At 33.9% G+C, this 16978-nt stretch overlaps 1 protein-coding gene across 3 annotated transcripts in view; it reads right to left on the bottom strand.

The window, feature by feature from the left end:
- EPHA6 (EPH receptor A6) overlaps positions 1-16978 on the bottom strand; it is a 925594-nt gene that overhangs the window by 249912 nt on the left and 658704 nt on the right. For all 3 annotated transcript variants that reach the window (XM_055383472.2, XM_055383471.2, XM_019024873.4), the window contains exon 8: positions 1740-1848. In XM_055383472.2, the coding sequence (XP_055239447.2) occupies positions 1740-1848 (109 nt within the window). The remainder of the gene's footprint in view (positions 1-1739; positions 1849-16978) is intronic.

The following is a 16978-nucleotide window of genomic DNA, read 5'->3' as shown; positions in this document are numbered from 1 at the left end:
CTTTCTGTCCTGTATAAAAGATGAGCTATATCAAAGCTCTGATGATGGCAGTTAGCTGTCAGAGGTTTGCCCTAAAAATAAAGGAAAAGGGTCCTAAGAGGATGCTGGACAACAGTGCCTGATGGTGGCAACATGTTGTGCCCAAATTAGTACTTGTATTAAGATGAATTTATCATTATTTCCTGCATTCTTTCATGTCTGGTTTTTTCCTTGTTACTGTAGCTAGCATTATTCTATCAGCTAATCACCCCCCAAAACTAGAGACCCCCAAATACTCTCTCTTAATTCTAAGACCATTACTATATCTGTTTTTATACATGAAAAACTTAAGTAAACATAGTTGTAAAGTGCCTTCTTTCCACTTAATTTCACAAATAAGTAATCATTTTTAACTCAACCACATTAGAATATTCATGCTGCTTTTTTCCTCGGTAAATTCTATAAAAGAAGGTTTGTTACAACTATATCTAATACACTGTTACTGAATAGCAGTTGTATATTTGTCAGGGACCCACATTTGATACATGCAAAGTACTTGTCAAGTTCTATACTTTTTGGTGTGCTGTCAAAATTGTAGACAATTTTTCATATGTGTATTAAAATTACCTCTGTAATTTTAAGTAGATTAAATTTTAATAAAATGTTGGTCCCTAAGCAGAGTTTTAAAAGCAAATAGTGTTTTCGGTTCACTGAAGGTGCTGTTTATTATTTCTGCTCTTTCTGAGGTACCAGTGTTTTCTGGCAGGGTTGGTGTACTTTAGCTGGAGTCAACATGGGTGTGTACTGTTTGGCTGACATTCTTTTTGCAGTTTTAAATCATGATAGTGAAATATTGCAGTAGATGTGTGTTTCTGATTATAAAAAAATCTGTTGAGGTATTCTTTTGTGCCTCTATTGATATCTAGATAGACTATTTTATCTTCTTGTTAGAATGATCTGAGAATAAAATATTGTGATTTCTGGAAAAAGTCCTGGCCAAATACCGTGGATTAAATAAGAAATAACATTTATTCTTTCATATAATTTTATACATATTATCTTCATTCACATCTGTAGTATCAGCACCTGGATTATGGTATTCATACTATTTATTTAAAAGTCATTAAATGGTTTTAATATACTTTTGTAACAAACCTGTATAAAAATAGAAAGCTAACGTTCTGATGGGTGAAGCACTTGGACCAGTTAGTCAGGATTCAAATTTAGGTCTTTTGCTATGTTAAATTTACTGTTAGTTTATATTTTATTCAAATTACTTTGAAGTATAGAAATATTGGATTTATAAAACCAATTAATATAATTCTAACATAGACAGTTTCAATATTTAATTGACAATAGACAGTTTCAATATTTAATTGACAAAATATTATATTTCTATAACACTAGGTTTATAAAGAGTTTTTCTATAAATTGTTCTGACTTTCCATTAAAATATTTTTTAAGAAAATTATTTTTTATGATGTAATTTGATTATAGTAAAGGAAAAATACGGAGTAACTTATTGACTATAAATTCATCATTCATAGCTTTCAAACAGCTTTAGTCATCTTCGGATCTTTCCATATTCAGGGACCTGTTGAAACAGAGAACTAATGGTGGTTCACTGTCAGAGTGGATTCTTCTGGGATCCCTCTCGACCTCAGGTGTGCTTTGTTATATCTAAAAGCATTTGAATACGCAAAGTATAAAAAGAGTGGTTATTCATAAATCTTGGAAATAGTATGGCATGTTTCAGTTACCTTCCAGTGATCAAGAAGAATAAAGTGAGGATGACGAGGAGAGTGAATCCGCCAACAGCGGCGGTGGCTATCACGAGAATCTGTCCTTGTTCTGCTGCCATGTCAGAAGCTGAAACAGAGATAGAATATTAAAATTTCCCTGGGTGACATTTCACTATTAAAACCATTTTACAATTTAGTTTACACTAGAAAATACAATAACAGATGCCAAGCCCAGTATATTTGGCCTTTATTTCAGTATTTGACACGTATGAAGCAAACCCAAAATAAATGAGTTTTGACTCAGGGCTGAAGAGTTGGGGCCATAACCCACAATATAAACCTCTCCTCTTTCTTCAAAAAAGATCAATAAAGTAGATGAATTCTTAGTACCCCTTATTTTAAGATTAAGTATGTGCTGTAAAACTAAATCAGCAGATAGGCTAAAGAATTGTTTTATGTAATTGCTCACTGTATTTCCTCTTAAACACTGGCCAATAGACCAGGCTTTATAGACTGTTTTGATATCTGTTTTCACAAAGTAGAAAGACTACTGTATAATTCCTTTTAAGAATGATGTTCTTTGTACTTCATAGAACTTAATTCAAACACTAAAATTGTGGATTCTCACCTCCACAGCACGAGGATATACATAATGGGTGCTTAGATGTTTAATCAGCAATAATTAGAAAAATGATATTTAAAAGCTTCCTTTTTTGAAGAAAAGACCAGATTATATATGGTAGCAACATGTTCCTTCTTTCGTTCATAAAACTGTCTCTTAAAAGCACATGAGCTGCATGTTTTACTAATCTTCCAGGAATCTTTTAACATATATCATTTAAATTAATTTATTAGCACTTCTAATTTTTTATATTAATAATGCTTTAATCAAATATAATTTTCAATGAGTGGAATAGGCAATTCCTTAATAATAGAGGTAAGAAAACAGAAGCACAGAAAAATTAAAGAAATTGCCCAAGCCCACATAGAACTATGACCAGAATTCAGTCTTTAAGGGTTTTGTATCATTTCTCCATTTTTTTTACTATAACTTGTAGTAATAATTCAGTTAATCATCAATATTCTAAAAAAACAAATCAATCAGTCTCTTAATGTTCCTTAACTTAAATTAAACTTGTTTTTTATTTTGACTACTGAAAATAAATAATATCTATTAATCTTATCAGCTATTGGAGAAAATTGGATCAAATAAAGTATATAACTGAGAAGCAAACTGCAGAAGTCTCTAACATAATAATTTATTAAACTTGAGTATTTTACAGCTTCCACAGAAGTAGATCTTTTTTCTGGGAATTGAGTATGCAGTATATTATGTGCAAATTCATAGCCAGAGTAATAGCATTCTCATAAAAATGACATATCTACAACAGAATGTCTAAGCCTTCAACACTATTGTCAAGTCAGTAAGAAACCAGTCACAGCACTTTAGAGACTTTTAAAAAAATCTAAATGTAAATAAAAACAAAAGAGTTGAAGTCATTTATGTTCAGTTTTCAGTAAGAGAAATGTATTAAATCTTAGAATTAGAACTTAGTCACTATGATTTAATCAAGACATTTTCAAGCAATGTACTACAATGTTAAGTTTTCACTCATAATCTGTGCAGAGACAAGTTAAATAGTTGCATCTTATCCAATAAATAATGTACTGAAGGTTTTTTATTAGGTCTTCATTGAATTTCCTAATCTTCAAAATAGCACCGATATCATGGGAATGAATGTTGTGCTCTAAAATGTCACATTTTCTCACTGAAAGTTATTGAATAACAAAAATGTAAGAAATAGTTGTTCTAGAAAGCATTATCTTTTTGAAGATAAAGCAGATGGCATTTACCCAAAAAACATTATTTACTTAAAAACTGTTGTATCTGTAAAACATATAGCATAATTCAAGAATTTTGAATCAGGGGCATATAGTTTCATAGTAGTTAGGTAGCTATAATTTGTTGAGTCCAAAATTCAGAGGGAGATTTTGTAATTGGGTGCCTTTTGAAAATCAGATTACTTTGTTATAAAAAATGGTGTTGTTTTACATACATAATTACTGACTAAACTGCTAATTCTACAAATATGTCTCCTTCTGCACACTTGTTATTACATTTATAAACTTTGTTTTAATTAAAATTTTAATTGGATAACAATCTTAAGTTATGACCCTTTGAAAAATGCATATTCCTGCATAATTGTTTCTTAAACTTAGGAACTGTAAACACTCCTCTGTGGAGAATAAAATATGTTAAATACTCTTATTAGAAATTAAGTATGTTAAATACTCTTATTTTCTAATAAGAGTATTTAATGAAACAATGTTATACTGGGAGTAAAATGCTATAGATTGTGAGGCTGGGATGATTATAAAAACCTCATCAACATTATCATCTTCAACAAGAAAAACAGTCATTATTTATTTAATAGGAAACTATGAGCGTCAATTCATTATCAAAATTATCTTCACAATGGTCTTGATAGGTAGGTACTATTATCATTCCTGTTTAAACAGTTATATTACTTTCTCAAGGTTACATATCTTGTCAAGGGAAAGCCGGCAATCCAACTTCTTTTTGCCGATCTCCAAGCCCAAGCAATTGCCAGTACTTTAAACCACCATTTTTCCTAACAGAAGAACTAACTAGATCTAGCGGTTTTGGTTACCCTACAACAATCATAGCCTTGCTTGAACTTGATTTCATGTCTGTAAAATGATAATGTTGAATTAAACATTCTTGTCACAATCTTTCAGAGCAATTGTACTATGGTATTGTGTTACCCATGCAGGCTGCAACAAAATAGTGGAAAGATCAAGATTTGCCATATGGAAATAAAAACACTCAGGAGCTTGGTCCTGATGGGGATAATTTTTGCGTTTTATCATATTAGTGTTGGTCCATCACAGAGCTCTGACTTCATCTCAGGATAAACTACAAGGCCCTTAACTTTGTTATCAAAGCTGTCTACAAATGGCTCTAGCGTATGTCTTCAGATACATCTTATCATTCTTTAAGCATACTGAATTTCTTCCAAGTCCTTGAATGAGCCAAACTCTTAATATCTGGTCAATTTCTAATCACTCCTCCATGAATATCTTATCATTTGGGAAGCACTTTTTTTTCTGGTTGTTTAGATTTGGGTAGGTCCCCAGACAGATGTTCCCCAAGACCCTTAAAAGATTTCTACCAATAAAACCATCACATTTATTGAAGTTACTTTTTGTAATCTGTCTTTCTCATTTGATTTCAAATTCAATGAGAGCAGGAACTATATTCACAATGATATCCATAGTGGGGTGAATGGTGACAGCCTTTCCCCCTCCCCTCAAAAAAGGAATTTGCAGGTGTAATTAAGAAACTTGATTATCCTGGATTAAACAGGTTGTCCCATATCCAATGACAAGTGTCCTTATGAGAGAGAAAAGTGGAGAAGACAAAGAGGAGAAGGCCATGTAAAGACACATGTAAAGACAAAGGCAGAGATGAGTTATGCAACCCACAAGCCAAAGAATAAGACACCAGAAGCAAGAAGAGAAAAGGAAGAAGTCTCTCTTAGAAACTTTGGAGGGAGCATGCTTTTGGTCTCCAGAGCTGTGATATATTGTTTTAAGCCATATTGTTTTAAGCCATTGACTTAGTGATAATTTGTTTCAACTGTCCTAGGAAACCAATACAGTGTCCAGCCTACATGGTAGTAAATATTCCTTTGAGTTAGTGGGTTGAATAATTATTTGCACTGGATGGTTCTGGTAAGAAAAGGTCAAGAGTAATCCACATTCCCACCCTTCCCTTGATATGTGAGGAAGATTTACCATCAGTGTAGCTATACAATGTACGTGAAAAGACTGTACCCAACACTAATCAGAAAAATCCAATTACTCTGTGTGCTTGGAGACAATGCTTTCTGGGAGGTAGAAGCTACTAGGGAATTCAGACTGCTACATTTTACCAAGTTGAGTGGACCAAAGCTCAGAAATATGAGTCTAAGGTTAATAATTTATTAGTTCATTCAATTAATATTTATTGAGCAACTAGTTTATGCTAGGCACTAACATAGACACAGGGTATACAGTGATGAACAAAACACAGTTACTGTGCTCATGGATTTTCAGTTCAGTGGGGAAGACAGACACTGAATAAGAAATTACAGAAGTAATTATTGTTACAAAAGGGAAACTGAACGGTGTTGGAAAAGAATAAGCAGCCTCTGGCAGTGAGTGAGCTGACAGGGAATTTGGGAAAATGTAATGTGTTGGAAGAAGTAAGAGGAGGAACAGGATGATCACCTCCTTGGCTACAGATCTCATTAGTTTGGTTTATTTAAATAGACACTTAAAGAAACAAATAAGCAAACCATGAAATTACCTGCCAAATGGATTCCACTAAAATACAGTATAGCTACAAATGTCTCTGTTATGAAAACTTGTCTATAGCATTATCCATTCAGTTTTTTCAGTCCTGAGCAGAACGTTCTCATTAGTTTTGTAGGAGAAAAATGCATCATTTACTCACATAAGTGGCATCTGTTGAAAGCAAACTTGTCCCTAAAAAGAACCACTCTGAAATCCATAGTGTAAAATAAAATTTGTTTGTGACTCACTGATTGGAAATGATCCTTTGTTTAATTGTTATGTTGTATTCTTGCACAAAGATAAATATATTAAAATGATATATTTCATTCTATGATTTGGGAAGAAGTATACTTCCTTAAGAGGAAGCAATTATCCAAAAGGAATTGCAAAATTGTAACTGAGCAACAGCGTTTGGCATAAGTTGTGATGACATTATTAAGAGTTGTTTGTTTCCATCTAAAGAAAAAAAAGTGAAATGCTTTACTTGGAATCTAAATACTTAAAAAAGAGATTTCATATCTTTAGGAAAGTGTCGGAGAAAGGCAATTTGGCTATTTTTAACCAAAGAATTTTCTTCTATGGAGGCATATGATTTTGTCTCCCTGTAATCAAGATTATTCTAGTTTATATTTACATTTCAAAGTAAAATCTGTTATTTGTATTCTGTGTCATTTTCTGTGGAATAGATTTTTAAAGTTAACTCTTTTCTGTTATGAACATATTTTTAAAGTTATTGAAGACAGTAGTTAATATGAATTTTTAAATAAAGCATCTCACAAAAAATGCTGCTCAGTGAAATAAATTGTCTTCATCATTTCACCAGAATGATTTCTTTAAACATAGCACAAATCTCAACAAAGCCATGAATTGATGATACCCAGTAAATTAGTTTTAAAGTTTATGGACAACCAATACAGGAAAATTCTCCTCTCAGATCATGTATAGAAATCAGAATTGGCTTAACTTTATGAGCATTTAGCAACACATAATGGAGATTAATTAATCTGCACATTCTCAACACCACATTCTCATGCAGACAGAAGAGTATGAGATACAAATGAAAGCTGAGGAAACATATCTTCTAGATGAACATAAACTTGTGACTTTGTAGATGATATTGTTATCATTTGGGCCACGTGGGCTTGAAAGCATAGGGTTATCCTTGATTTTGCATTTTCGTACAACTCCAAGTCTAGAGTCAAGTTTTTCATCCTGCCTCTATTACCAGTGACACAGCCTACTGTGAGGCTTCAGCCCCGCAGGAGTAGACTAGTTTTATCATTTGCTATTAGGTTGCCTTTCCACAGTATCTCTTCACAATCCATCCACGTTATATGGACATAATTATTCTTCATAATAACATTTTAAAATATTGAGAACATTTCCCATTGCCTAGAAGGTAAAATCATCCCTTTCCCATGTCCCATTCTCAGAGATGTTCAGGCAGGAAACCTTGGACTCAGCCCTCATCCAATTCTCTCCTTCGCCTTCCAAGTTGATCAGTCCTGTCCCTTATAATTTTAAAGTATTTCTTAGATTCTTTCTCATTCTCTCCAACTCCCACTGTATTTTCTTATTTCAGGTACCCATATTATCACATGTATTTGAAATCAGCTAGACAGCAGGCGCAATTATGTGATTTAGTTGAACGATAGAAAGCAAGACAAAAACAAATAAAAAAGATTCTCTAGAAAGGCATCTGACTGAGGTCCACATACTATAAAACAGCTTTGATACCTCACAGTTTTACTTCACATATATTTATTGATTTCCAAGTTCATAAAATAGTGTAGTAGGCAACAGATTAGAAGATAGGTTGGGGAGGCATCTACAAAGAGAGAGTTGAAAAGAATTGCACACTGCTAGTCAGACTGATGGAAGAGGTGGAAAAACTGAAAATCTGACACAAGATTCCAAAGTGTACACTAGTCAGGAGCCAGGAGTTTAGGACCAAATAGCCCTACAAAATTCAAGGAGCATCAAATAATTCACTATGTTTTATAACTCAATACCTTCATATGATCCTTCGATATTAATTAGAAAATACTGAGATAAGTCCAATATATTTTATTTGAAAGGACAAGAGTTTGGGGATGCATGATTAAAAAACGTTTGCCTCCAAACTATTATAAAGTTATAAAAATAATACTTCTAAGATTAAACCCTGGCCAAAAAATTAAATTATCAAAATGATTCATTTCCTGAGAGTTTCATTTTTTTGACTCATCTCTACTACAAGCCTCTTGAGGGCAGAATAATATGTTTCAACTTTCTATATAACAAGGGATTAGCATAAGCCATACATAGTATAGGTATTAATATATGTGTATTGTTTGTGAAAAAGAGATAAAAATCACATTCTAAACATAAGAATAAAATGCCCTTGGCTAAAGAACAGTTTTCTTACTTGATTTGTGTGTCAACAGTAATGCTTAAACACTTTGTAATTTTACATTACATTCCCTTACATATTTGTATTTTGTAAATCAGTATGTACAGAGGTAAATTAATAGAAAATAATGTGGGTAAATTTCTTTTTCCTAAATATCCCTGCCTAGGCTTTGAAAAAAAGTAAAAATAGTCAACTTAGTATTATACTGATATCTTTCTTTTACATTCATTCAATATTTGATGCTATCTACTCAAAGGAAAATATATATCAGATTAGAAATAATAATTTATTCAGAAATAAATTAATAGAAAATAATGTGGGTCATTTTTTTTCCTAAATATCCCTGCCTAGGCTTTGAAAAAAAGTAAATATAGTCAACATAGTATTATACTGACATTTTTCTTTTACATTTATTCAATATTGGATGCTATCTACCCAAAGGAAAAGTATCTCTAAGATTAGAAATAAAAGAGAATAGCAAGAGTTTCTTTTTTCCATTCAAGTAAGCTGATTACTGATTTCTCAGCTGGATGGAAACAAACCTCATGGATCATTTCTGTTGAAGCAGAGACCCTTAGCAGGGATCACACTTTTTTTTTTTTTTCAGAAAGTGATTTCATAGCTGTGCCTTCTTCTACTCCTCTGCCACTTCTCCAGAAACAATACAATTCAGTATATCAAACTGTGGCTACACTGAAACACCAAAGATTTTGAGATTCACTCTTCCTGATGACCTCAATTTACTTGTCAGGTAAAAATGCCAAATGACACAGGAATAATTGGAAAATGTGATTTTGGTACAATTTAATGGAAAGGCAGAAGCAGAGGCAAATAGCGCAGCGTAATGAAGTATTTTCTGACTTTTTTTTATTTTAAGAGATTCTTGTGTTCATTAATGAATGGTCAAGATGCCTTACCATAGGTAGCCTTCATGTAACAAATTTCAAAGAACAAACAAAATGATTGAGACATTTAAACACCTGAAACTACGGTCAACATCCTAAATGTCAAAGATGTAATTTGTAATTGTCTGTATTTCATATCGTTACTGGCAGTTGAGATAGGTCTTGAGAACATTTTTCTCAAAGAATATTTATATCTTCATGCATATATCTTTCATCCTTTAAAAAGTCTTTTAAGATCCAGTGTAAAATAGGATTTCCATACAAATTTCACAACTTCCCTGGATCACTGACCTGGAACAAATGATGTTCAATTTTAAATACTATTCACCATGTGCCATAATATTAATAGTAGATATTTGCACATTGGTGAGCATATCTATGCACTTGGGGTTATAGCTTCTTAATATAACAGTTACTGTGGTTTGAGATAAAGAGCTTTGTAATGAAATGGATAATCATTAGGGATTACAAATTTCATAAGTTGTATGAACTGTATAAACTTAGATTTATTTGGAGTCTATTTTTCATAGAAAAAATATTTAAAGAAAATGATTTTAAAAACACAGAATTATTTAGAAAAAAATCTTAATAATTTCTTGAGGAAATTCTCATTCACCAACTCATTATTCACTCAATAACAACAAAAATACCATTTGCTAAGCACTGTGATATAGAGCTTGGGGAGATGAAGAAAACTGAAGTGTGATTTCCTCATAGCGTTTCTCTTTAGTGAGAGACATAGAGATGCAGATCTTAGTTGTAATACAGAAACATTGGTGCTAGAATGGAGGTATGTGTGAAGGTCACAGGACAAGAGGGGGAGAGTGGTAATCTCCACAGAAAAAATCATAGGAAGATTATAAAGAAGGTAATTCTTAAACTAAATCTGGAATGATTCGAAGAAATCTGCAAGTCACCAACATGGTGAGTAGATATTGGACACTGTGGCTTGAGGAAACTTCATAAATACTACGAAGGTACAAATAGCACAACATCTTCAGGAGTTTATATGTACTTTGAGATGTCTGGGACACATACCAATATGCACAAGAGGAAGTTGGAGAGATAGGCAAGGAAGAGGTCATAATAATTTAAACTGAAACTGACTCCAGTCAGCATGCTTGAGTTTTTCTCAAGTTACTATTAATATTCAGATTCTAGAATAGGGTATATGCAGATGTTAGTTTAATGAAAATTGCCATTTTTACCAGAGACATAAACCCTTGCAAATACATGAGAATACTGAAGACAAACCCATCAGAGAAGAAAACAGAACTGAGACTGAGACATCATTGAAGACATCATTGGAGAGCCTGGATTTGGCCTGACCCTCACACTACCCCTTTGACTTTTCAGTTACCTGAGGCAATAAAGTCCCACTTTTCATTAAGCCAGTACAGTTTGTCACTTGAAATGGAGAGTCCTATGGAATATAATGAACCAAGAGAAAATAATTAGACTGGATGTAAATGCTGATATGGGGCAGGGCGATGCAGGACTTTATATATCCAAACTAGGTATAGTTACTTCTCATTGTTTATTATGTTGCTTGAGGGGAATGTTTTCTATCTAACTTTACTATTGTCTTTTGATTTTGATGATAAACACAGCCTCCCAAGTCTGTTTGCCTGGTAACTGGATGGATAGGATTGGAAATGTAGGGTGAAATGGAGTGGAAATGTGCTTACCTTTCTAAAACAACCTTTTTCTACAGAATGACTAACACATGTGCCAGGAGATATTCCAATTTATTTTTCTTTAATAGATGGATAGTTTGGGGGGAAATCAGTCCTGTCTGCCCTATATCTAATGGGTCTCATGTATCAATTTAATAAAAATTGCATGTATGCAAAAACAAAGAAAGAAAAAAAAAACAAACGGGCAGACAACATTTCTGGCAAGTTTAGCAAGACAGCATGTTAGAATGTGAAATAATTTGCTTAATTGAAACCTATCTAATTATAAACTAATCATCACCAAAATACTGGAGCTAAATTCTTGTGGAAGGCTTTTAGTGAATTTTCACAGTTTATGGTAACATGAATTTGAGGCTACAGTTGTCCTTTATTTGGCATCAGTAGAACTATTTATGGAAGCACGGCTAACCATCAATGCCAGGTGCCAATTTTTCTTAGTGTTATGGACCCAAGTATATTTCTTTTAGGACCTGCTATTGCTTTATGCCAAAACTCATTTAACCATCTCCTGAAAGTGAGTAAGTTCTAAGGGAAGCTTTTGGATCATTGTTTGAAGCCTGTTCTGAAGAACACCAAACTATTTACCTCAAACAACCTCTAATCAATCATCAGGATTAATTCTGGAGAGATTCAATGGGAGACTATTCTATTTTAAAAAGGCCAACCCCACGGTAGCACAAAACTATGGCTCCATCAATTTTTTCAGGATCTCTTCAATTATTTACACCCTGCTTCTCCTTAAGCCATGTGTGTGAGGTCTCCAAGTTAAATAATTCATATTAGCAGCAAGAAGGTTTTTGGCACAGTATTGCCCTACTATTTACTACTATTATTTTGAAGAAAATAAGATTGTTTACTTATGCATATTGATTTTTTCACAAAATTTTGACTTCATTGCCTAGGGAATTGAGTTAAGTAAAAAATGAAGCTTAATATTAGGATCTACAAATGTGGGAGTAAATATCTTTCTAAAACTGAAATGAAAGGGAACATTTCCTGACATATCCATTCACCTTGTCATGTAATATAAAAACAGTATTGTGTTTTATTTATTAATTTTTTACTAGTATCTTCACAATATGGCACTGATTTTAGACAAACTGGGTATTTGCCATCATGGCAGGTAGAAAGATAAGCATCTTCCTACATGCTGATGATATGGGTGTAATTTTCAACAACTAGAATTAACTTCAGGATACAAATAATTCTGCTATCCTACTGCTGCCAGAAAGAATTGAGCATCACCAACTTTATCAAATTGAAAATCATTTTCTTTGGCAGACAAAAGGCAATTGATCAAAACTTCACACAATGAGACAAGATATTTCCATTTTGTACATGCATATTTTTTCTATAGCTTATCCAGGAAAGCACAGTGCAGAGCTACGCAGTTCAATATAACTTTTTCCATGGGAGCATTACTCCTCGGGTTTCTTTTTGATGACTTGCAACAAAACCTGCTTTGAAAAATTTCCAGGCCAGAATCATCTTTTTTCCCAGTATCCTGTGGTGGGGGACTCTGAACTCTCAATCTAGAGTATATCTAATGGTGGGGGCAGATTCAAATCTGCTTCCTAAGGACAATCTTTGCTTTGCCTGCAGCCCATTTTAGTGTAAACATGGAGAGGTTTTATTTTTACTTTTGCAAAAATACTGGTTGGGCTTCTCAACATTTATAGTGGAAGGATTTCTCTATTGCTTCACTGTATTTTTGTACCATTTGTATCATCTATTGATATGAAAGTAGAAAATTTACATTCTAAGCACTCATTAAAGACCAACCTCAAAATTCTTAGTAAACATCCTCTGAGGTATCTGTTCAGCCCTGTCTCTGAAAACTCCCTCCACCCACAGGGCAGGAGTTTGGAAGACTGTTCTCCCTGTCTCTGGCACCCAGTCATATGCATTTGATTACCGACAGAGACCTTACCCAAACTGCACCAACCACATTCCCTCTTGCAGGAATTTGGGATTAGGATTCACAATCAGTTTGGCAATTTTCATGCATGGTTGACACTAAGGGAAATGTGATTTATAAGCCATAGACATATTTTCCTAAATGAACATAGACACAGGTAAAACTAGTCTGTAGAGCACAAAACAGAGATTGGTGGCTGTGTGGATCAGGAATAAAAGCTGTCTTTCTTTTGGAGAATTTTCCAGTTTCTTGTCTCAATCTTTTTTGAAGCCTAGTCTGGGACATTTCTTCATTCCTCTTTGCTTAACCTAGCTCATGGTTTATGTGATATCTGCAATCAAAGGGTCCTATTAGATTATTCTGATTTTAAGTTCCTGGCTAACAGACAAAATTTTTAGAAAATAAATTTAAAAGGTAACTCCTTTCATTTACTTCCTAGGTATAGTTTGTCTTAAAGTCTGTGTGCATGGAATGAATTAAGTAACCTTCCTTTCTCCCATCATGGAAAAATCATCTTCAATCAGTGAAACTTTACCTTGGCTCTATCAAAGGTTGTAGTCAGAAAATGTCATTTACAAACAAACAAAAAACTTTTGTATTTGTTGAAAAAGCTGCTTGAGGCCATTTTCCTCAATGGCTTCTATAAATCTTTCTTAGAACATTTGTGCTTCATGAGTGTATGATAACTTTTCTATTCTCTGGCTGCTACTGGAAATTTCAGAGGCAGAGATGGCACATACATGTGCATCTCTAGTAATGATTATGTTCCCTCTTGTGTATATGGACCTAATTTTCTATTTTAGTTCTAATCTATTAAACATTTTGTGCATACATTTTAAACTGCCTCAAATGCTCTTAGGAAGAAGAGAAATGCAGATAAAAAATCAGTATTCCTCTGTTTAGTCCTCTGAGAAAGCATCCCTATAAAAATTAAAACCAATTTAGATATGTTATTATATACATGGGGAAAGTCGTGCTACTTACTGCTTAAAAAAGCATTAGGAGATATACCTAATGTAAATGACGAGTTAATGGGTGCCACACCAACATGGCACACGTATACATATGTAACGAACCTGCACGTTGTGCACATGTACCCTAGAACTTGAAGTATAATAATAATTTTTTAAAAATTCATCTTTTTTTGTTTGAAACATGAAATTTGGACTATTCTTGTATTTCTCTCATCTCTATTGAGTGACAATAACTTAAATTAGTTATATATATGTTTGGGACTATTCTGTTAAAAAATAAGTAGTTGTCAAAGATTCACAAGGATTCAAAGGCATTCTGAGCTGCAGCACAGAACGTGACAGAAAAAAGAGGCACGTGCCAAAGGTAATTAGAAAGCCCCAAGTCTTTTTGGTGTGTTCCTACATGGTGCTCTGTTTGTCTGCCAGATAACTTGGAATAAGTTAGAAAAGAATGGAGTAGCCTTCTTTTCAGTTATTATGCTCAGTAAACAAAATGTGATTTTATTCAAGTTCAAATATTTTCAAAACTGTGTCTATCCAATAATTTGAAAAGTAAAATCCTTCTTCAAGCAAGATATTCTGTGTTTATATTCAAGAAGTGATAACATACCTAATACCTATTCTGAGCCAAAAATATCATTTTCAATATATAGCTAAGCTTGTTTTCAGGTAAGTTGCTTATTTCTGTGCAAGGAAATTCATGAGATGGCTATTATTTTAATTTTAAAAAATTTGTAGTGGAGTAGGTGGCTATGATACATAAGTCTTCTCATTTCCATTTGAAAACAGAGGAGGATTCCACAGAGGCTGTCCTACAAAAGGTCTTTTGCCAGAATTACATTCTTCTTCTTTTTAATTATTTCCTTTTTTTCTTTACGTAGGGGAGTAGCAGCTGATTCATGGCACAGGATGGTCCAAAAAATCATACTGAACTCAGCGGAGTTTTCCTCAGAAGAAGGGTAGTAATTATCATATTAAAAAACATGTTTTATGTGTTCTCCATAGTTCTAAACACATATGTTAACTCATTTAGTCTTCAAAATAATCATATGAAATGGTAGTATTATTACCTACATTTAATAGATGGAGAAACTGAGGCACAAAAAGGCTAATTAACTTGCACATGGTCACATAGTTAGAAAGGACAGAACCAGAATTTACTTACAGATAGTCCAATTCCTGAGTTCGAGCTTCTAACCACTGTCCTATGTTGTCCGTTTGCACTGAGACATTTGATGTGTTAAGTGTTTAAAAGAAAAGTAGGCCAACTTCTAAGTAATTTGATTACCATAGAAACAGTGGAGACAGTAGTTCTGGATCTACAAGGTGATATTGCTGGAATGGGCCTAATGGAGGCCCCCTGACTTGCCTACTGTGCTCACTAAGATTTGGTATCTCAGAAGTCAAAACGTGCAGTTTCTTCAGCTGAGTCAAATTGTCCAGTGCTTAAGCCCTGGGAGGTCAACAAACCTTGGGGAATTCCACTCCTCCTTTTATGTCACCTATATAAATTAAACAAAAACTAACACCAAAACTAGGTAACTATCTTAATAGTAAATTCATGGGTATAAAAAATAAAATATCAGGAGAAGAATAAGAAAATGATTTCATTGCTTTTATATGGTATCTATATGCAAGAAGGTAAAGAACATTTTTAAACACTATTTTGAAGCTGTTAGAATGGAATTTAAGATTCAAAACTAGTAACAATAATATCAGTATTAATAATCATTTATTGAGCTCTAACCACATGATAGCTGGATACTCTTCTGTTGTTAAGTACTTTACATGCATTGAATCACTGTATACTCACAGGAACCTTAGAAAGTAGGTGGTATCCTTATATCCATTTTCCAGATGTGGAAACTGAGGCACAGAGTGGTTAACTGACTTATTCAAAGTCCCATATTTGAGATGTGATCAAGTCAAAATTTAAATCCAAGTTTAAGTAAGTACAAAGCTTGAATTTTTACACAAAATTCCTCTTTGCTAATTCTCTTTTGCAATTTACCTGCGAAATACCTGCCAAATTGAATTGCATGAATCAGTTGCTAACATAAAAAATTTCTTTCTTCTTTCTGCTTGTGTAAGTTCTTCCTTTTCTTCAAGACCAAAGTAAGGCCATCCTCCCCGAAGTTTTTGCCAGTTGCCTAGTTTGGAGTAACAGTTAGGATTATGGTGATAGTTAACTTTGAATGATCACGTGTTACTTGTGTCAGATACTGCAGTGAGTACTTTTCTCACATTAGGAGGCAGATACTCCCTATCCTCCTCCTCAGCTTTACTCTGCACCAGAATATCTCTTATTATCTGTCTTAGATGGGGTTTACTGGGACACAGATTCTGCAATGGAGCTTGGCTTGCAGCATGTTTTCTGGGGAGTGACCTCAGCATGAACATGTGGGAGTACAGGAAGCCCATGGAAAGATGCAGCTGTTGACTTGACGTGGTAGCTGCAAAGACCTCAGCGGACCCCAAGGAGTGCGGAGCTGGGATGGTCTTCTTCTGGGTTGTCTTTAATTGACACAATGGGCATGGGTCTTTGTACATCACATTGAGGAATCTTGGATTCTGACTGTCCCCAGGAAGAGGGGCATGTAGCTTCTTTTGGCCAGGGGCAATGTCTGCAGCTATGAGCCTTCAACTATGAGCTTTCAGCAGGCAGAACTCCCACTAGTTGGGTCCTGAAGGGGAAATCTAGGCAACACACCACATCTCTGCATATAAAATGTTTTGCTTATTGTTTGTTTATTGTGTTTCTCATCTCTCTAGAATATAAGCTCCAGGACAGCAGGGATTTTTGTCTATTTCTGCTGTAGCCTGAGTATGTACAGAATGGGATCTCAAGAACATTTTTGAATGAATGACTCTACATACAAATGAATAAATTTCTAGTTTTCCCATGAGGAAACCAAAACATAAATCAACTACATTGCCATCCTTAGGTCCCAATACCTGGAGAGTTTCACATTTTTAGAGCAAAGGAAGATAATATAGCATGTTTGCTTTATT

The sequence above is a fragment of the Gorilla gorilla genome, chromosome 2, assembly GCF_029281585.2.
Source record: "Gorilla gorilla gorilla isolate KB3781 chromosome 2, NHGRI_mGorGor1-v2.1_pri, whole genome shotgun sequence".
In the NCBI taxonomy this organism is placed as follows: domain Eukaryota; kingdom Metazoa; phylum Chordata; class Mammalia; order Primates; family Hominidae; genus Gorilla; species Gorilla gorilla.
Note: the sequence above shows the minus strand (reverse complement) of the source record. Positions and strands in the feature narration are given on the sequence as shown.